The following is a 21,371-nucleotide window of genomic DNA, read 5'->3' as shown; positions in this document are numbered from 1 at the left end:
GGCCCCGCTTCTTCAACAGTTGGTCTCACCGGTGACGACAAGTCACCTCTGCCTCCGCGTTCATCAGCACTAAATAATACAAGATAGAGTACACATTTTCCGTGAATGTATTCGCCCGACCAAGGGATACCTAGATTGGTGCGTAAAGTGCCATCATTCGGCGTCTTCGCCTGGAGCAAGCCACTGACGGAAAACCAAACCATTGCTTTATCAACATCAGCAGGAGGAGGGGTGTAAAATTGACCTCCGCAGCCAGGGCGGTGGTATCGATGAACTCTGTGGTCTCCGGACTAATCCACCTGGCTAAAGAAGGCAGTAATAAAGGTAAAGGCGATGAGCTCTGGGTACAATAATGTGTTATGATGGGAGAAAAAGGAAAACAAAAAGGTATAAGGGAGATATGGGCAGCCCGGTAATAATGATGTTCTTCAGTATGGTTAGGCTGGTGGGCTCCGGGCCACCGTGTAGTTATCGAGACCTTCCGAAAGGCCTCCGTGAACCACCCCGCACCGTCCTCCACTGCCAGCACCATCGATGGCCGTGAGCACCGTACGAATGACTGGATAGGCTAGGAGTTATCCGCATCAAAAGCCTTCCTTTCTCTCATTACAGAGCTGTGAACGTCTCTCTCGACAGCTGATTTCGTATGTGTTGAGGGATTACGTCGTGTTGCGCGGCGTCACATATTGTCACTCACATAGCATAATAAAAGCTGGACTCTCGATGTGGGAAAAAGTCCGGCCAATCGCCGTGGTAATTGGAGGCGAGGAACTCTATGGATAGTTGATAACCCTTTCCTTCCAATGGCAGCTGTCGTCGTGTACTCTACGGGCTCCTTGTATCTTTATGTGACGGTGTTTTAAGATTCATGTTCGAGTGAACAACCATGGGGCAACCTGGTACTACCTATACACAAACCACTGACCGCCAACGCCCATCGTTACGTCCGAAGTCAACCGTCTAATCTACTATACCGTAGAATACTCTGTTCACCCGATAGGTTCCCGAAGAAACCACCAGGAAATATCACGTACCTACTGTATAGTGAAGGGGGGGGTAAAAACTACGCTTTTTGGCGTATCGGTGCGGTCAAAATACGTATTTTCACCGTATCGATACGCCTTTTTCCGTATCGGTACGGTCACAAAGCGTATTTTTTACCCTCCCCTTCACTATACAGTACTTAGGTATGCTACCTTGCTGCCATTGCATTCTCCCAGTGCTCTCTACATGTGGATATGGATATATTCTCTAACAGTCGAAGGTTTTAGACTTCTAACAGTGGCCACTGCAGCCTCCTGTTGGATTCGAACGAAGGGTTGGTAGTAAGCGTGTAGAAAATCTTGGGATCACTCGCATCCATTGACTCCACCTGCGGGAGCAACCAATCGCCCCCATTCCGTTCGAGACACCCAAAAGCTCTCAATAGGGACCTCCGCAATTCTAAGCTTCTTCGATTTATCGCTGTATTGCTTACTACTCACACCTTTGCCTATCGTCTCGCCGGACGTCCATTTACCCCGGAGTAGGCAGCCCAGCAGCGTTTACACTGGATGATCGTCTGTGACAGTCTCCAGCTTCCATTCCGATGCGTGCACTTATTTGCTTGCTTAGCTTCTGCGGTTTTCTGACGTCGCGAAGCACCAAGGAACTTGAAGGGCCATCTTTTGCCCCGAACCACCGAAGTACCGGTATCCCAGAGCATCACCATAGGGGCCTCTCTATGCAAATCCCTCTGGTGATTAACCTCATGAGCCGTGGCGCATGAATGGACTGCGTTCAACTTGAGCCCTCTTCCACCCAGTTTTTTTTTGCCTACTTCCCATCGAATCGGGACCACCTTGTGAGTCGTGACGCATGAATGGGCTGCATTATACGTGAACCCTCTTCCATCCAATTTCCTGCCTACTTTCATCCAGTCGGGCCCACCTCGTGAGCCCTGACGCCATGCGAAAATCCCAAAAGCCGATCCCACATCATCCATCAGCCAAACGCCGGCGAAGCCCAGTTCCCACGGTACGGATCACTCGATCGAACACCTCCCTCACGTAGGTAGTTGGCTACCCCCCTACCCACCCACCCCCGCATGCCTCACGCCCACGTTACTCCGACGCCTTGGGGGCGGGCGGAGATTCCGCATCTCACTCCGCCTACGCATATATAGCGGTGACATCTTGGGTCAGCAGTCGCACACCTTTTAACCGCCTCGACTCGCCATCTCGTCGCACAGTCGATCGAGCTCGCATTAAACCTCCGAGCCCACCACGCATCGGTCACGAATCCCACCGGCAATCCCCTCCGAAGAGTGATCTTCCCACGGTGAGTGGTAGAGAAACGAGCAGTGGAAGCTAGGTGGGTGTGCTCATCCCTCCCCCCAAATCTCAAGATCTCGCTCGATAATCCCTCAGGGTATGTATGTGCAGTAACGTCCCGTCAGCCGGGGTACTCTACATAAGCACCCTACCCGCAGTGGTGAGGGTGCTCGTCATGATCTGCAGGCTGCAGCGCCCAGCCGCGACTAGAGATGTCGATCAATCCCACTCGCGAGTATGAATCCGCTCCGCAGCCTCCTGTAGATCATGATGTATCCCCCTACCAAAATCGCGTCGACTATGTACTAGTAATCCAGGAAACCCTCACGGCCGGCGTCGACGACGATGGGCGATGAATTCGCCCGTCTGATGACTTCCCCACCCTACCCGATGACTTGCCCATCCCAGCTTCCCCGCAAGCGCGAAATCTGAAATCCGGGGTAAAAACCGTAAAATGACGAAGGTTCTCCACATTCAAGGACCCATGGACGGAACAAGGATGCTACATAGCTAGGCACCCAATTCGCTACCCAGCAAAGTATGTAGCTATTCACAGAACGCATGTGCAGGCCAGACTTCAGAGTTCAATCTCACGAATCTCGATCGCATGAGCTCGTGGTTTGCTGCTATGTAGGTAGGTTGGTAGGTAGGCGAAAGGGAAGGCGGCACGGTCGGTTGGGGTGGGCAGGAAACGTTCGTGCAATAGAGTAAGTATCGTGTATGCATCGTGGGGGGGCACTTACCAGGTGGAATTGACCACGCCCCGCATCCTTCCTAAGGGAGAGTCTACCACTTAGAAAACACACAGGCAGCTTAGCCAAGTACCGTACACACTCACGAACGTCAAAAGAATCGAGCATGAGTCTGAGTAGGAATGCATTCTTGTGCCGGAAGCATCGTTACGCCTTCATCATCATCATCATTTTTTATGCCGTAGCGATAGGATTAACAACAGCCAATCCCCATCCACCCGACCCCCGATCCCCCGCCCTTCCTCGCCTCAGAACCTCACGGGCTCGCACTTGATGCCGTGCCACCGCTCCAGATGCCGAGCGACACCCATCTTCGTGGCGACCGCGCCGCACACCTTGCAGATATATAACACTAGCTTGTCGGTGCTCGGATCACTGGTGAAGTAAGTCGAGACCCATTCTGGTATTGAGGTAGACGGCGACGGCGGAAGTGGAGCTGGAGGCTGCTGCTTGTCGACAATCGTGTCGACACTACCGCTGCTACTGCTGTTGGCGCTGCTGTTGCTGCTGCTGTTGCTGCTGCTGGCGCTGCTGCTGTTGCTGCTGTTGCTGCTACCTTCGTCGTCGCTGCTCATAGTGTCGATGGTGATGCTGAGTTGGTTGCTCATAGTGTCGATGTTGATGCTGAGTTGGTTGCGGTGAAGTTGAAGTCGAGGGCGTGGAGGGGTTGAGCACCGTGGTTCATTACTAGTCGTACTTGATTAGGGCTAGAACACAGCGAGGTTGTTGAGGAAAGCGAGTAGAAAGACGGTTTCTAGGGCAAACTCTGATTGAGGAGGGAGGTGAAAGTAGCGAAGGCTTGGGAATTTACTGGAAGTTTGAGCAGGCGAGTGATGGCTTGTGCTGGGGTCTACCCATCTCAGTCAGCTTCGACCATCCATCGTAGGTTCTCGAAGCGTCCAGAAAATATACTAACCTCTTGGACTTCAGTATACAAGCCCGTATAACGTGGTTCGTTCATGGTCTACATATCCGGTGGTTTTATTACGCACTACTTACTCGTGTTCCTCTTCTTCCCCATATGAAGAGATTGCTGTCTGTTGCCCTACGTCCCCAGGCAGCTACACTGTCATGCAATCCACCATTTTCAATACTCGTCATCTCTTCCGTAAGACATCAGGTTTATTCTACGGATACTGAGGATGAATTTCAGTTGGTTGACTCTCTAGACGTTGGCAACCGCGCTCTGCTAGTTAGTGCTTACGATACCATATGAGCGCCAATGTAGGAACACCATCGAATCGAAATCCCCCACCTCCACCACTGAACGACACCAGTGAGTGTAGCAATTCCAAAGCAAGGAAAAGGGGGTTGAAGACTCGAAGTAGATGAAGCCGGAACCCACCATGAGATCAAGCAGAGAGGGCTGGGAAATCAGATCACAATATGTACCTTTGCCAGGCTCCAGACTAGATGAGTTAGTCCACTCGACATTCTCAGTCAGTTGCTTGGTTTTGCTCTCGTCGATACTCACTCTCACTTTGTGTAGGTATCCTCCACGGTTACGTCGTCCACACAAGTCCCAACCTCCCAGCTCTCGCTGCGCAAATCAATCATCCACGAGTACCCAATACCTTTCCGCGTGGGTCGTGGGTCCACAGTGATGGATGGGCTGTAACTGTGATTCCAACTTCCAAGACGGTTGAGCCATCGTACATAGTAGTACACACCTAAAGTACCAGGTCAAAAGTTATCGCCACTCGCCCCTACAAGACCACCACACCACACATCTAAACCTCTCGAACACCACAACCACACAATAGAAAGTAATACAAATTTGTACACAGGATGATTAGATACATATTCAGCTTCGACAAAATTTCCAGCCAAAAGAAATCAATATTTTATGCGAAGTTATGCGGCTAACCCAAGTCCCATTGTCTCCAGGCTATCCATTTTCAACCACAGATTCTGCGTCCCAAACACACTGTAAAAAATATTGGGCAATTGGAAGTCCTTGTTAACTACTTAGGTGACCGTATAAGAAACTGGCTCGCAAATGTAAGCAGTTGTGGTTGAGCAATGCGGCTCAGGAGAAAAATTTATGGTTTTCGCTGGTTGTCGTGCAACTTTTTGTGTGGGAGCCCCATACAAGATGCGAAATCACTTTTTAAGTCATGTGCAAATCACCACTAAAAACCATCAATCTTGACTAAAAGCGGTCAAATTTTTTTCATATATGAGAGGGCTTATGATTTCACGGCGTCTGTGAAAGACACAATATTTTTCTGTCAGAGGAAGGATGAGTTTTAGTCGTGTGAAAGTGGCCATTTTTGGTGTAAAACGGCCCCCTGGCGTTAACTTTTGACCTAGTACTTTACATAGTAGAGTAGAGTAGAGTAGAGAGCAAAGTCTTCGAACCTGCTTGCGAAACCTCACACTATCCCTTGTGGCTCGTGGCTCGTGAGCCCTGACGCCATACGACAATCCTAGAACTACATAGAAGCTTACTAGAAGCCGATCTCGCATCATCATCAGCCCACTGAGCCCACTGAGCCCAGGGGCCAGGTCCGAGCAAGCTCTTTGTGCATCACTCGCCTCCTCCTGCTCTTGCTCACCCCCCTGCCCCCCGCCCGACGCCCATCCGATCCCACCCCGAAGCCGAAGCCGAGCCCGGGTGCGGGTGCTGGCTCCAACCCCGGAAGTCACAACATCTTACGGTTTACCGTGGGATTGATATCTTAGATCAGCACTCGGCTCCTCCCCATCCCCCCCCTTCCTCCCCCTCCCTCCTCATCCTGCTCCTTCCCCACACCATTGAGTTCCCCACAGGGCCCCGGCTCCAGCCCCGGCCCTGGCGCCGCACCGCCGATCCCGATACCGTCTCATCCCCATCCCAAGCTCGGCAATCCCCTCGAAATCTCGCGAAATCTCGCGATCTCGCACGAGCCCTAGGGCGGAACGTGCAGTCGGGGTACGGCGGAGCGGAAGTGAAGGGAAGGGAAGGGAAGGGGACGAAATCGATATATCCCTCACGGTATCTGGGCATGAGGTAGGTACGGTACCCGGATATCCTATCAAACCGTGGTTTATGTAGATACATGTTCGTCATGATCTACACATCTCCCAAGCACGCGACTTATCTTCTGCCCTTCTGCCCTTCTGCCCTTCTGCCCTTCTGCCTTCTCTCCTCCGGGTGGTGGGTGGTCGGTAGTGGGTGGGTGAGTGGATGGCGATCACTGCCAATGTCAATCCCGAGTCCCCACCCAACGTTACCCAACCGCCCCAAAAAGGAACCATGAATCCACACTCTTCATGCTCTGCGCAGATCATGATGTATCTTATTGTAGGAAATAATCCAGAAACCACCACCCTATGTACCACCCACCCATCCATCCGTCTCGCCCATCCACTCCGATCAAGACGGATTTCCCCGTCCCACCCCGTCACGTCCCACTCCCCACTCCCCGCAAACCCGTATGTATGTAAGTGCCGATGTCGAAAACCATAGCATTTGGATTCTGGGGAAGAATGACGATATCCCCCTCCCTCCTCCGCATTCTCGTTACTCGTACCCTGCTACATACAATCCCTCCACAATCCCTCCCACGCAGCACCACATGTATGTATAGTACATAGATCGTCACTGCACGCACGTGGCTAACTACCCACCTAGGTAACTAACGACATATCATGCAGGCCAGAGTTCAATCTCACGATGGGTGGGCATGGGCATGGGTAAGGTAGGTCATAGGCGAAAAGGAACAGCAAGCAACAGAGTTGGGTTGGGTTGGGTGGGGCAGAAAACGCTCGTGCATGTGCAGTAGTTACAAGTACCGTATCATACATGGCATCGTGAAGGATCGTGGGAACGCAAGCAAGCGTGAGTTTGTTTTGTATCATCTTCATATTCCGTACTCTCCACCACCTCCACCTCCAGCTCTCATCTCCCAAGTACTAGATACAGTGGCCAACCCGCCCACATCCATTCATCCTCCCTCTCAACCAAGTAACGTACAATACACTATGAATTTTAGACTCCTCCCCACCTTTGCCGACCAAACTGGTATAAACTCCATACAAAAAATAAAAAGGAGGTTTTTGAAGAGTAGACGGACAAAAAAAGGCAGATATATGATGGCTCGCGCCATCTCCCGGTGTGAACAATTAACAGAATGCCAAACCCCATACGACGCCGAATGCAGAGTATACACCCCGCCCCAAGATATTAGACAGAAAACACAAAAACACCATCCGCCCCCACTGATACACAAAAAAAGGAAAGAAAAGAAAAACCGAACCCTTATGTACTGAAGCTGAGAGAAAAAAAGAAAACGAAAAGAAGAAAAAACGCTCATTTGTACAATCCCCCCACTCCTCTTTTTATAACTCTACCACCCGGCCGCGTGGTATTCGTATTGGGTCTCGTCGAAGGGGTTGTTCCAAGAGTTGTTCTTGGAAGTGCACCCTTTACCGCGAGGCTGTGGGTAATCGGCCAGCTTGGTGACATCGGCGGCGGTGTATCTCCGCTTGAGATGAGCCGAGGCGGTCGTGTTCTTCTGCTGCCTCTCCCACAGGAGATGCTTGCGCAGCGACTCGGTGAGCTCGGTAGCGAGCATGTTGCGCCGGGTGGTTCGCGGGGACAAGGCGAGCGGATGAAGCGCCGTGTTGATGCGGCGGATGGGCTTCGAGCCCGGAACCTCGTCTTCCCTGGAGGCGGGCGTACCGAGCGGGGGCTCACGGGGCGAATTGCATCGACGGAGGGCGGGAGTCGACTTCGAGGCTACGCTGGCGAGATGCGCGGCACGCTCGGGCTCGTGGAGCATCGTGGACAGGAGAGATCGGCGGGACGCGATCAGATTGGGCCGACTTTCGACACGCTTGAACATCGAGTTGTCGTCGTAGCTGGATGAGCCACTCTCGGACGAGGATTCCCATTCGAGGTCGTCATCGTCGATGGCGCTCTCAGAAACCTCGTCGTCATCCGAATCATCATCGTCGTAGAGGGTTCGAGTTGCAACTTCGTCCATGAAGGATGTCTTCTTGTCGTTCGGCTGCCTGTACGAACAGTAAGACTCATCTGGGCTGCCGTCGGACGAAGGAGACGAAGCGAAGAAGAAAACGGGCTGCTTCTTCTTCTGTGTCGACGGTGCTGGTGCTTGTGCCGGTACTGGTTTCGGTGCGGGAGTAGCGATCTTCGCTGGCAACGGGGCGACGACTACCTTCGAGGAGGCGGCAGCAGCGAGGTTCGCCGATGATCGATACGACGAGGACACCCGGCTGGGCGAGAAACCACGAACGACGCTGTGGGTGCTCTTCGCTTCCGTACCATCATCGCAGCTCTTGGACAACGCGGCCATCGCAGCGGGTACACGCTCAGTGGGCATGGAAGATGCTTTCCGTCGCATGCGCGCGCATTGAGCCTTCCACTCCTCGGCCGCGGATTTGCTGTGGCTCATATCCTCCATGATCTTAGCCAGGTGGACCGGAGTCATGTGCTTTTCTCTGCCTCGGCTGGAATCGCTCCTGGTCAGACAAGGGCGTTTGATCCCGACTGCTCCCGATCGCTGTTCCGGCAGTTCGTCGTCCGATGGTGCTGACACCACGCTCGAGGAAAGCTCTGGCATGTCTAAAGGCTCCTCCTGACGCCTCGGTTTCCTTATCGGTATTGTCGTCGCTGGCGGTGTGGTTGTGTTGGTAGTGGTGGTGGAGGCAACGACAGTAGCCGGGATGCCATTGTCGCAGCAGAAAGTTTCCCGATTCCATAGCCTCCAGCTCAAGTTTTCTAGCCGACGGCCGTTCTCAAGTGACTCGGCGCATTTTGAAAAGACTTTATCGATCCGATGGTTAGCCTCCTGATCGAAACTGGATTGACGATGCTTTTTTCATTCTTTCATTCTTTTTTCTCTTTCTTCGTTCTTTTTGGATAGGTGCCTACTAACTGGTCCACATGCTGTAGAGATTATCCACATTACTAGGGTCGACACCGGCGACACGGTTCATATCGACGGCGAGAATAGGGCTATTTAGCCGCGAAGGCATCTTGAGGTGTATGTATGAGATCGATCACTTGCGGGAGCGCGAACGAGGTGGTGGTGGTGGCAGGGAAGCGGGTGGTGGAGGACTAAGATTGTTGATGTTATCGGTGCCGCGGGAAATCCAACGGCTTTGTATGCTGAGATTCGAGGATGAAAACCCCTTGGAAAAGCTTTCGAGGATGGTTTGCGGGGGTGAGCGGGTGTGGGGAGTAGATGAGACGGGTGGGGTCTTTTTCTTTTTTTTCTCGCTCTTTTTTTTCGATTCGATCGATTCTCGGGTAGGAGTTTGCGTGCGAGTGATGTCGATGGTTTTCTGGTCAGTGGCGGCGGTCCTGTTGGCGGTCCTGTTGGCGGAGATGTATACGGTATATAAAGTCGGAAGGAGTAGTGGTGGGTGTAGATCCTGAAGTGAAGGAGGACTGGTGACCGGGTATATAGATTCGGAACAGTTGTAGTAGTTGAAGATGGTTGATGGTTGTGGTGGTGGAGGTAGGCGGGGGGGTGGGAGGTATATGTAAATAGACGCAGAATCAACGTTAGGGAGAAGTGGAGAAACCGAGGGAATGGGTAGTTATGTGGGAGCGGGCGGGTGAAGGGTTATAGGCTTTGTCTTTTGGACGACGACTTCTAGATGTCCACCACCTTCATGCCGGCAAGTCTTCTTTTCTAGCGTACCACCCGGGAGATTGGGGGGGGGGGGACGGGGGGACGGGGGGGTGTGGCCCCGGGTGGGGAGGGGGGCGGTGGGTGGCCATGGGTAATCGGGGGGGGTTAGGTGTTAGTTGAGGCGTGCGTGTGTGCGTGCTCTGCTCCGCTTGCTTCGCTTTTGGCCTGCTGGGCGGGCTGGCTGTCTGGCCACCGATAAATAAAAAAAGAAGGAAAAACGTGAGATATGGATGGACAGGACAGGACAAGACAGGACAAGACAGGACAGGACAGGACAGGGCAGGACAAGACAGGGCAGGGCAATCGCAACCCACCACGGACTGAAGTAGAACCTGACTTGTTGCCGTACTGTCCAGTGGAGTGGGCCCGTTCGGGCAATTACCAGGTGCGAACCGAATTTAGATCCTGTTACCTACAAAAAAAAAGAAGAAAGACGAAAAGAGAGCCCGTGAGTTCCTTCAGAGTTCGCTGGCTGGCAGCTGGCTGGCTGGTTATGGCTGGCAGGTATGTAGGTGGCCCATCGGGTGGGGGGCTCCTCGTCGCACTCACGCACCACACGCACTCACTCAACTCACGCACCGCACACCATGCTTTCTTTTTTGCTTTGGCTATCTCGATTTGCGATTTGCGATTTGCTTTGCTTGCTCTGCTCTGCTATGATTTGCTATAGGTAGCACATGGTTGGATTCACTTCTTATGCTCTGCTGAGAAGCTTGCTACGATGTACATACCGTTCTTGCCATGCTTCATGCAGTCCATGCCTCCTGCCTCCGGACGGATGGCCAACGTATGTATTCGATGAGCCTGATGATGATGCTGATGATACTGGTGATGCTGGTGATGCTGGTGATACTGGTGATACTGGTGATACTGGTGATACTGGTGATGCTGGTGATACTGGTGATGCTGGTGATGGCGCCGCGAGATGCTGACTGTTTCCATCGTGGCCACGATGGCCACCCCTCAAACGGATGAGAACCCGTTTTTGCCTGCTACCATGTAACAAACTGCTAAAGAACTTGAGGGGGCCGATAGGAACCAAACGTACTGTACAGTGCTATGTACCTTGGTACCGGTGTGTAGAGCGAATGTAAATCCCACCCGCCACGTTCATTTTCCCATTGCCCCACCCACATCTCCAAATGCTGTATGTGTGTGTGTGTATGAGGTATGTACTCTACTCTACTTGCCTCCACCTATGACCGTGACTATGACCTCCTCCTCCGGACTTCGTTCCTTCCTTCCCTCCCTCTCTCTCTCTCCCTCCCTCCGGCTCCCCGTCCGCTCACTGCCAGCGAACGAAACAAAGGTCGCTTGGTGAGCAACAGGTACGTACCAGCAGCAGTAGGTAGGGTAGGGAGGAAGGTTACGGCGGCAGTGCTCCTGTCATGGGAACCGTCACGAGGCCTCTCTCTCTCTCTCTTGCTGTCTGCTGTCGCCGTTGTTGTTACATACCGGTACTTACTCAACCTCTACTCTACTCGACGGCGGCGGCCGGTCTCTCCCTGCTCTGCCCTTGTCTTGTCTTATCCTTCCCCCGTCCACGACTCCCCGTCCCCCAATTGTTTCCCGCTCGTTCGCTCGCGTCCGTTCGTCAAGCTGCTTTGATTGAACGCAAGTGGGAAAGAAAGAAAAGAAAATAATAAAATAATCCCGCGCGACATTCCAAAGATGTCGTGGATAATAAGAGCGAGAGCAAACCTCACAGAGCACCGTAAAAGAAAGAAAGAAAGAAACAAAAAAAAAGAAGAAGAAGAAGAAACTCCACACCATGCCAGCCAGCCAGCCAGCCGGCCGGGCGCCCTGCCAGTTTCCCCGGGAAAGGGAAAGGAAGGGAAAGGAAAGCAAACAAGCCCCAAACCAAACCAAATCAAACCAAAAAGGCACTCTATCCTCTCAATCCTCTTCTTCACCACTTTCGCATCTCGTGTCTGTCTGCCTGGCTTTTTCTTTTCTTTTTCTTTTCTTTCCTTCTTTCTTCTTCGGCTTCTTCCCGTTTCTTTTTTTTTTCCTGCTTTTTTTTCCTCCGTCCGTTTAGTTACTCTACTCTAGTCGAGTCCTCCAACCACAAGTCCATCCATCCATCCATCCATCCATCCATCCATCCATCGAGAATACCTGATCGGATGCGTGCTGTGTGCGTGCTGTGTGTGCTGTGGTGGTGTGTGCTTTGGTCTCCACATCCCCCCCCCCATCGAACTTCGAAGCCATTACTCCTTGGCGCGGGCGGGTGGGGGGAGTAGGGAGGGAAGGGAAGGGAAATCTTGGTACGCCATTCCGAGATGGTTGTCTTTCTGTCTGTCGTTTCTGTCCTGTCCTGTCTGTCCTGTCCTGTCTGGCAGGCAGTAGTTGGGACCTCGAAACGTCCGGTTCAATTCAACTCACCGGGTAAAATACAACACCAGGAGGAGGCGCTCCGGAGGGAAGGGGAGGCTTACATACATCATACCTACAGCGTACATACAGCATACATATCATAGGTTCTACATAATTCGCGGAGTTTTTTTTTGCTTGGAGGTTTTTCCATCCATCCCCTACCGTGGGCTACCGATACTCTAGAGGGAGTGGAGTGGAGTGGAGGAGTTGGTGGTGAATCCTCCACCCTCCGCCCTCCACCCTCCACCAGCTATTTACATACCGGTATCTACGAAGCGAAGGCAATTCTTCGGACTGCCTTCTTCGGTATGTTCAACAGGACAGGACCGGAATTTTTTTCGACATGTGATCGGTACATAGGTCGGTAGAGTAGGGTCGGGTCGGCCAGAGCGATATGTATGCCCCCCCTTCCCCTTCCCCTTCCTCTCCGGCACGAACCCCCCAGCAGAAAGAACGGTTATCTAGAGAGTCAGAGTTCTTAGCTGAGCTGAGCTGCTATCTATCGTACCTACTAGGTATGATAGAGCGAGTCTACGGCAGCAGGAAGTATCGCAAGCAGCAGCAGCAGCAGCAGAAAGCAGTACTCTAGTTCTTCCGCCAGCTGGAGCTGGAGGAGGGTGGATCGAAAAGAAAGAAAGAAAGAAAGAAGAAAGAAAGAAAGAAAGAAAGAAAGAAAGAAAGAAAGAAAGAAAGAAAGAAAGAAAGCTCTACCCACCACCACCACGACGATGACCACAAGGCACCGTACACACATACACTCGTATCACCTGTCCACCGTCGAGTGTGCACGCCGTTCCGGGATAGTTAGCGAGTACCGTAGGTACTCTATCTCAATTGCTCACTGCCACCTCCGGAACACCCCCGGACCATCCTCCCCACCCCGTGATGTGATGGCCGTTTGCGGCGATATGTATCTAGAATCTAGATATCGAATTGGGATCCTACCAAGGACTCGAGGAGGAGGAGGAGGAGGAGGAGAAGAACTGAAGGTAGAGTACTCGTGACGCCTCAGCCAAGGTACTCTAAACGTTCAAACGCCCCATCACACCACGCACCCATAGTGCACACACCACGCACACAACTCGCACAGGTGATGAGCCCGCGCCCGCCAGCCAGCCAGCCAGGCCGCCTTGTTTTTGCTTTGCGTGGCTTTGCTTCACCACCACCTCCACCACCACCCTGTGATCGTATCGTGAATGCGTCGCGTCGCGTCGCATCCCGTCACTCGCTTAGGTCCACCTCTAGGCATGTGTGTATATCTAGTATGTGGGTAGTCCGCACGTATGATATGTATAGGTTAGGCACAGGTACATACATACAGGTACCTAACGTACCTAACCCAAGCAACTACATATTTCCAGCGATCTACATACATACATACACCGCAGGCGGTTGAAAATAGCCCCATGAACGAGGTGGTAGGTGGCAGGTGCAAGCCCCAGTTCCCCACGGGCTCGAGTCCAGTCGAGTCGAATTCGGCGGACGTGGAGGAGCCAGGACGTGGAGGGGACGTGGACGGACTTGCAGCGGCAGCAGCAGCTAGGGATTACTATTACTTCATACTTCCTCCTCCACCTACCTACTCTACTCCTCCTCCACGTCCTTCTCCACGTCCTGCTCCTCCACGTCCTGCAGTTCCTTTTGCGATTGCCTTCCCCCTCCCCCCTCCCCCTCTCCCGGACGAGCAGGAGTAGAGTACCTAGAGGACCTACCTAGAGAAGAGAAGATAATATTCAGACGGCTATCACGTCTCGCCGCGAAAAGAAAAGAAGGAACGGCGAGCGAGGAAAAGAAAAGAAAAGAAAAGGAAAGGAAAAATTTCTTCCTCCCGGAGAGAAGACGAAGACGGGAGGGAGGCAGGCAGCGAGGGAGGGAAATTCGCAATCGACCGCAAGCAAGCAGCACGCAAGCAGTCAGGTAACCCAGGCAAGCAAGCAAGCAAAGCAATCAGGTAACCAAGAAAAGCGACCGAACGACTGAGGACTCATCACGATTCACCAACCTATCCCATCCCATCCCATCACCAATGCCTTGCCTTGCCTCACCTCACCTCACCTCTACCCAGGTAGAGTAACTACTGCTTGAGAGTTGAGAGCTGCGACTCACCCCGCCTCTCACATTGATTCATCCATTCGTTCATTCGTTCGTTCATTCGTTCGTTCATTCATTGATTCATTCATTCGTTGATCCATTCGTTGATTCGTTTCTATTCCATTCCGTTGTGTAAAAACGACATGACAATGATGACATGCAATAGTTACAGTACATAGACTCATAGAGTAGAGTACTTTCTATTGTTATCTCGCGGCATCATTCGTCGCTGCTCCTTCCTCCCTCCACCCCGTGGGGTAAGAAGGGGAAAAAAAAGATGAGTGCGTGCGTGCACGTGGACATCGCTCAATGCTTCGCTGGCAGTGGCAGGCAGGCAGGCAGGCAACTCAGCTGAGCTCCTCCTCCTCCCCGAGGGGTGAATGATCGACACCTCACTTGACTTGACTTGACTTGACTGTTACTCGCGCGGACGTCAAAGGGGCGGGGCGGGGGGGAGTGTGACGCCTAGAGTCTACATGGTAGTGACTTCTGCTGTCCGGTCCCGTCCTGTCCTGTCCCCTGATGGATGTGGGTTGGGATTCTCCGCATTCCGACGTCGCTCGTCCTCCCCCGTCCCCCCCACTCCCCCTCCCCCTCCCTGAAACGGGACGAGACGAGATCGCGCCTTTGAGCTTTAAGCTTGCTTGCTTGCTTGTTTGAGCATTGATTGATGCCTGAAGCATCAGTTCTTTTTTTTTTCCATTTCTTATTTCTTTTTCCCAACCGGACTGGCCATGCGCGAGAGCGCGCGCCCGCGCCCGCGGCAACCGAAAAAACCAAAATCAAAAAGCGAATCGCATTGCATTGTGGGGAAACAAACGGGCAAACAAACGGAAGTCAATTCAAGTCAAGCCAAGGCAGGTACTCTACTCTACTCTACATAACAAGTATGATATGGAGAAGAAGAAAAAACCGACCTGGCTGTACTCGTACATACCATGCACTGCTACTAGAGTACCGTATCATATTACTTCTTACATACCTCTCGAGTCTCGACTAAGCACGACGAACGGCAGGACGGACGGACAGACATGTGCTGTGCTGTATGTACGTACGTGCAAGGACAAGCCCTGCCTGCTTGCCTGCTTTCCTCGACCTCGACCTTGAGCTTGAGCAGCCCCCTGGGCCCCGGAGGAAAGCGAACATCATAGGTACATAGCCTGCCCGCCCGCCCAATCCGTCTCGGGTGTAGTGTATATAACCGCTTCGGGGCGGGCGTTTCACGTTTGCTTCCGAGAAGAGAAGCGGGGCTGCGGGGAGGGAATCGTGGACAGCGGAATCGTGGGATCGTGGGATCGTGGAAATCGTGGAAAAGGCGCCGTTCCCTACACGCGCTGTAACTGCGGACAATACTACTATGGAGTACTCCTCCGTATTCTGCCGGCCGGTCGGCCGGCTGCCAGCAAGTACATAAGTTGCAACCAAAGGGCTGATGTAGAGTTAGAGTAGTTGCCGTCCGGATATCATACGTAAGCCACAACTCGGTACATCAGACAAACCAGACTCAGGACCAGTGGGCGGGATCCCTTGAACCTTCGTCATCTCCGGGAGCAACCGTAAGCGCCGTCGTCGCACACACACACACGCGCACGGAACGGCACGGAACGAAACGAAACGCAGCGCAACGCAACGTCGAGGCAGGCGGACAGGCAGGTGAAATTGATCCCGTCATCATCAGAATCATCAGCATCATCAGCATCAGTCAAGTTGGGCATGTACCTGTGTACCAGGAGCTGCCAATAAGTGGTGCCTCACCACCATTACGAATTACAAGCACTAGTCTATATTAGTAGTGCACTAATCCAGATACAATGAAATGAGTGAGGGGCTGTGACTAAGTTGTATGGGGGAAAACGCTAAGTTGTATGGGGGAAGGTGAGCTTACACCCGAGTACTCTAGTTAAGAAACCCCTGAGCATCGCCGCGGTGGTACATAACACATATCGAGCCTACCGTACCTATCATAGGTACATGGACGTCTGGTCCCGTGAGCGCTGTCCCGGTTGTATTGGATTGAATCGGATTGGACGGCCAAACACGGCCAGCCGGACGGACGGACGGGGGCGATGGTCACGGCCGATTAGATCACGACCGACTGACCGATCACTCATGGGCGCGCCAGTACTCAAGTACGGTATAAGGTACGTAGAGTACGTAGTACGAGACTCCCAGCCAGAGGATCAGCTCGCATGAACCCGTACCATACATACCGTTCCTTGCTGTACCCAACACAACAACTGGTCGAAGTTCGAGCGTTCCAATACGTTCGCCGGTTCGCTGGCTGTATGATCATACTCATGATAACTTGGGTACAGGTACGTGTGTAGTGTAGTGTAGGTAGTGCACCTACTAGTACCGGTATCTAGTGAGGTGAAGTGTAGAACTCGTGACACTCGCCGCTCGGTAAATCCGGTCCTCGAGCCGCTGTGCCGATCACCCACCCACCACCCACCCACCCCAGTGACCCCACGCACGGCGACAGCGACATGACATGACATGACATGCCCCACCAATAGCATGCTCCCCCCGCACTCCGCATCCTGGGCGCATGGGGCATTGGGGATCGTTCGTTCGTTCGAGCTCGAGCTCGACAAACAAAGCTCGCTCCCTCCCTCCCTCGCGAGCGGGAGCCGCCTTGCCTTACCTTACCGGCGCCGCACCGCGCCGGAGAGTGGATGCTGGAGCATCATACATATGGATGCTCAAGGAATTCTGGGATGGAATAGGATCACGCTCCGGGCCCGTGGGGGGAAAATGAGGGTGTGGAGTGGTGAGTTGGCAGTTGTATTCTAGGTACTCTACTCTACCTGGGTAGGTAGTCAGGCGCTGGTTCAGTCGGTCGGTCGGTCAGTCGGTCTGTCGGTCAGCTCATGAAACAACCGCATGTTAACTATGCGATGGATGCATGGATGGCTGGCCGGGTTCGATATTCTGGATTGGGCACGCACGCACACTCGCATAGGTACGGTAGTTACATGATGTATGTACCTATCAACCGCGGCGCGAAAGCGCGCATATGTATGACGGAATCCCGATACCGAGACGGGCGGGTGGACGGAAGGATGGATGGAAGGAAGGAAGGAAGGAAGGAAGGAAGGAAGGAAGGAAGGAAGGAAGGAAGAAAGGAAGGAAGGAAGAGAGCGAGGGAACGTACGATACAGCATGCTTACCCAGCGCCGCATCACGACGGACATCTATATTGGCCTCGTGTAACGATCACGACGTTCACAGTGCACACTGGGGGGCAGTACCTACCGGTGCCTAACATGTATGTAGAGTAGGCTTCCAGCCCGGCGGCCGGAGCCGTTGCAACTTGCAACTCTACATGGAGACACACTGACACAGCAGCAGCACGGCAGTGGAGTGGGAGGAATGAGTCGCAAGGCGTGACCTCTCACAGGGTACCCCCATCTTCCGCACGCAAGCACGTCCCAGACTCCAGACTGCGGTTACGGATTGGCTCCTGGAATGGGCAATGGACAATGGACATCCTTCACTCCACTTCACTCCACAAAACGGGACAAAACCACTCTCGCAGTCTATTCTCCGACGATAACGGTGTAGGTAACATGATACCTACATCAGCTCAGCCTGATATGTCTGCATCCCGCAAACCGCAGGGCGTATGTCATGTATTAGCAACACACTCTATGTAGTAACATGATAGGTAATATGGTCTCCCTTCTTCTTCTTCTTCTTCTTCTTCTCCCTTCCCTTGATCTACCTAGAGTACATACAGTACTAGGACAAAAAGGATTGGACAGTGTCCGCTTTACACCAAAAATGGCCATTTTCAACTATCGATACAACAGCCACAACGTATCGAAAAAAAATCAGAGACCATCGGGAGACCTCTATAATTACACCAACAACGATATGGGAACTCCTCGCGGAGTTCTGAATCGTTGTTGTGGAACAATACCATATGGGGGAAAAGTTAATGGTTGCCAAGTAGCCTTTTGTATGGGGGCCCCATACAAAATGTCATGTCACTTTTCAACTCCTGCACACACAACGTCATACAGCCCCAATCCGTGATGAAAGTCGTCAAAGTTTTTATTGATGAAGAAGCTTGTGATTCTAACGCTTCTGTGAAAGAGACGATTTTTTTCCACCAGGTGGAGGGTATGTTTGGGTTGCATGGAAACGGGCATTTTTGGTGTAAAACGGGCTTTGTCCAGTCCTTTTTGTCAGGGTACTTTACATACATCGATATTCCCCGATACCATGGATCAAATGTGAGGCGAGAAATGAAATGAAATATGAATGCAATGCACATTATACCATACCTCCATTACGCATTGCACATTGCACACGAAGCCAACGGTGACGGTGACCACTGACCACTACCTAACGACGCCTCAATGCGCGGGGCCGAGACCGGAGGCTACTCGCCTACTACCAGGTAGATGCCGAGAGTAGTCACGCGGAACTTGGAAGCGTGGGGCCGGCTTGGGACGAAAGAAACAATGTGCGGTGTGCAGTGTGGGGTGTCTATGTGGTGGCGATACTTGGGGTTCCAGGTCGGTGGTTGAAATGGCCGTACCTAGTACTCCAGGATGGTAGTTACCCATATAGATACGGTGCCTGGTGATGTCCGTGACCAGCCCGTGGCGCCGACGCTCGAGGCTCGAGGCTCGAGACTGCAGCCGAATATCGCCACGAAAACCGGAACACAACATCACCATGCCATGCCATCACCTTCACCTTCTCGTGAAGAATCCGCCACTAGCCTAACTAACTACCTACTAGTTATACTAGGTAGTAGCACGTACACATACCCCTTCCGCATCCTTCACCATCTCCGCATCCTCTCACCATCTCCGTTTTCAATTGGTTCTTCAGGCTTCAGGCTTCAGGCTTCCCCCGTTCGAACTTCGCCGTTCCCCATCCAGCGCCGCCACCAACACACACACATCGCAATCCCACCCCACCCCATCACATCCCATCACATCCCATCCCATCACATCGCATCGCATCGCATCGCACCACAGCATTCCCTCTCACTGCGAGCGGGAACGGGCCGCGCAAAGATCACGATCACGATCACGATTCAACCCCTTCGGACGACCCGTGATCACTGGGCTCTGTGGGCTCCGTGGGGGGAACGGCGACGGGGGAGTGGGCGGTGTGCTGATGCCAAGGCTTCGGCCTGACCTGACCTGGCCGTAAGTACCCGCTCCGGATGTGGAAGGAGGAGGGGGATGCACTGTGTAGATGCTCTGCTCTGCTCGACTCGATTCCGGGGTACATACAAAGGCTCTGGAGAACCAAGTAGAGTAAGCAGATGTTTTCGCCGTTTCGACGCGTCGAATCGTCTATGCGCATAATTAACCTCCAAGTACATATGGGGATACCTTATATCTACCGTACACTATGCACACATATGCAGCTTCCAGAGGTACAGTACATACATCATAACCAGTGACCCCCTAGACACCTGCCAATCATCCTCCACGGGAATCCGCGTTCGCCTCGCCTCGTCTTGCCTCGCTTCGTAGTTAGATGCCTATGTCGATATGTACCTGCCAGCTTCCAAGTTCAAGTTCTCACTTGTAGCAGCTCCGGTCCGTATTGCCGGAGGCCGGAGCTGGAGCCTGGGTTCGATTCCCGCTAGGGACTCTACATACTCCACCCTACACACTCTAACTCTAGCACTCCCGCAGCCCGTGCCTGGCTTTCGGGAGAGCTCATATCGAGGGAGCAAGGAAGGAAGGAAGGAAGGAAGGAAGGGAGGGAGGGAGTGAGTGAGGGAGGGAGTGAGCGGCTGCGCTTTGGGCACCTGCTACTTATGACCGACATTCTCCACATCACATCACGATCGTTTCTTTCTTTCTTTCTTTCTTTCGTTTTTAGGTAAGTGGGATGGGATGAGATGGGATGCTGGGGACATCCGAAACGCGAATACCTAGAGTATCTATGCTCGGCCTGGAGAGCCGCGAATCAGAACCAGGGATGGCTACGTACATTTGACGATGTCCGCATGGGGACGTGAGCGTGAGCGTGGGCGTCGGCGTATGTAGGCGTGGGCGTGGGCGTGAGCGTGGGCGTGGATGTGGGGGACAGCCACCACCACCACCACCACCACCACCACCACCACCACCACCACCGGCAGCTGATGGCCGTCGACTGCCAGACATACAAAAAGGAAACATGAGAAGCATACGATCGGGAATCGCGAAACAGAAACAGAAACAGAAACAGAGACAGAGACAAAAACAGAGACAGAAACAATCGGACGGACGAGCGTCGGGCGGACAGGCAGGCACGCAGACAGGCACACAGACAGGCAGACAGGCAGATGCAACGTTAACCCCCATCCCCATCCTCATCCTGGCAGACAGATGCCTTTTCAATTGCAGCCCAGCACTTCCCCGGAATTCCCCCCACACCGCACCGCTCACTGCCCATGTTCCACGTTTCGTGCGTACTCGAGGTACGTACCGAGTGTGTGTATGTGTGCAGGGAAACCCCCTCGAAGCAAATCCTCCCGGCGTCTCCCCGGTTCCCCCGTACATATACCGTACATACAGCCGTGGCTATCGGAAGCCAACCATACGCCCAATTCCGATTCCGATTCCGATTCCGCCCGGCCAACAACTAAATATCCGAAACGCGGCCGTGGGAAGCAGCAGCAGCAGCAGCAGCATCGGGGAGTTCTTCGGGGGGGGGGGTATGTAGAGTACATGTCGCTTCCTATATGTGTATGTATGTAAGTATGTGCGGTAGCACGTGCTGAGTAGAGTACCGCCTGCGGGGGCCTGCGGCCTGCACAAGTGCACCGTTCACTGCTGCTGCTCCTGCTGCTGGCTGCAGGCGATCGCGATCGGATATGTAGCTGCAGAGTCCACTCTACTTGGGGGTTTATGTAGAGTATGTGGAGTAGTTAGATTGTATCCGGATAGCGGGTTTTGTTCTCGAGCAAGCAGGAGAAAAGATGCAAAGGTGCAAAGATGCTAGGCCTGGAATAAGGTAGGTAGCCGATGGGTTGTGGCTAGTGCTGCTGGTGGTGGAGGCGCAGGCGCAGGCAACTACATACGGACTCGTGGTGACAACTGACAGGCTGACAGCACCAACACGGTGGTGATGGTAACGACAGTGGAGTCGCACTGCCACGAGTTGGGTACATACCTCATAGAATTGCCACGGCGAGAGAGATTCACCGGTGCAGTGAGAGAGATTCGGATCCAGAAACT

General features: G+C 53.0%; 4 protein-coding genes across 4 annotated transcripts; 2 read left to right on the top strand and 2 right to left on the bottom strand.

Annotated features, from left to right (window-relative positions):
- Window positions 1-7,356: 7,356 nt before the first annotated feature.
- On the bottom strand, window positions 7,357-9,329 carry BZA05DRAFT_76781 (uncharacterized protein). The gene is made up of 2 exons (XM_051488618.1): window positions 8,947-9,329; window positions 7,357-8,834 (listed from the first exon to the last, which is right to left on the bottom strand). Exons 1-2 carry the CDS (start codon window positions 9,044-9,046, stop codon window positions 7,396-7,398), a joined length of 1,539 nt encoding a protein of 512 aa, XP_051338432.1. The 5' UTR covers window positions 9,047-9,329; the 3' UTR covers window positions 7,357-7,395.
- On the top strand, window positions 8,844-9,531 carry BZA05DRAFT_76776 (uncharacterized protein). Its single transcript, XM_051488617.1, has one exon. The coding sequence runs from the start codon at window positions 9,057-9,059 to the stop codon at window positions 9,447-9,449; it is 393 nt and encodes a 130-aa protein (XP_051338431.1). The 5' UTR covers window positions 8,844-9,056; the 3' UTR covers window positions 9,450-9,531.
- A 5,242-nt stretch (window positions 9,532-14,773) lies between these two features.
- Window positions 14,774-15,696, top strand: BZA05DRAFT_401525 (uncharacterized protein). The gene is made up of 2 exons (XM_051483997.1): window positions 14,774-15,032; window positions 15,192-15,696. The coding sequence occupies exons 1-2, from the start codon at window positions 14,846-14,848 to the stop codon at window positions 15,332-15,334; spliced, it is 330 nt and encodes a 109-aa protein (XP_051338430.1). The 5' UTR covers window positions 14,774-14,845; the 3' UTR covers window positions 15,335-15,696.
- Window positions 15,697-19,025: 3,329 nt separating this feature from the next.
- On the bottom strand, window positions 19,026-20,199 carry BZA05DRAFT_76725 (uncharacterized protein). Its single transcript, XM_051488616.1, has 5 exons — window positions 20,143-20,199; window positions 19,806-20,083; window positions 19,590-19,668; window positions 19,386-19,493; window positions 19,026-19,332 (listed from the first exon to the last, which is right to left on the bottom strand). Coding segments are annotated over exons 1-5 (621 nt in total). The 5' UTR covers window positions 20,145-20,199; the 3' UTR covers window positions 19,026-19,178.
- Between the last annotated feature and the right edge of the window lie 1,172 nt (window positions 20,200-21,371).

Source organism: Tricharina praecox, assembly GCF_024521635.1.
Source record: "Tricharina praecox strain CBS 144465 chromosome Unknown BZA05scaffold_16, whole genome shotgun sequence".
NCBI lineage: Eukaryota > Fungi > Ascomycota > Pezizomycetes > Pezizales > Pyronemataceae > Tricharina > Tricharina praecox.
This window is presented reverse-complemented; position numbering and strand designations above follow the sequence as displayed.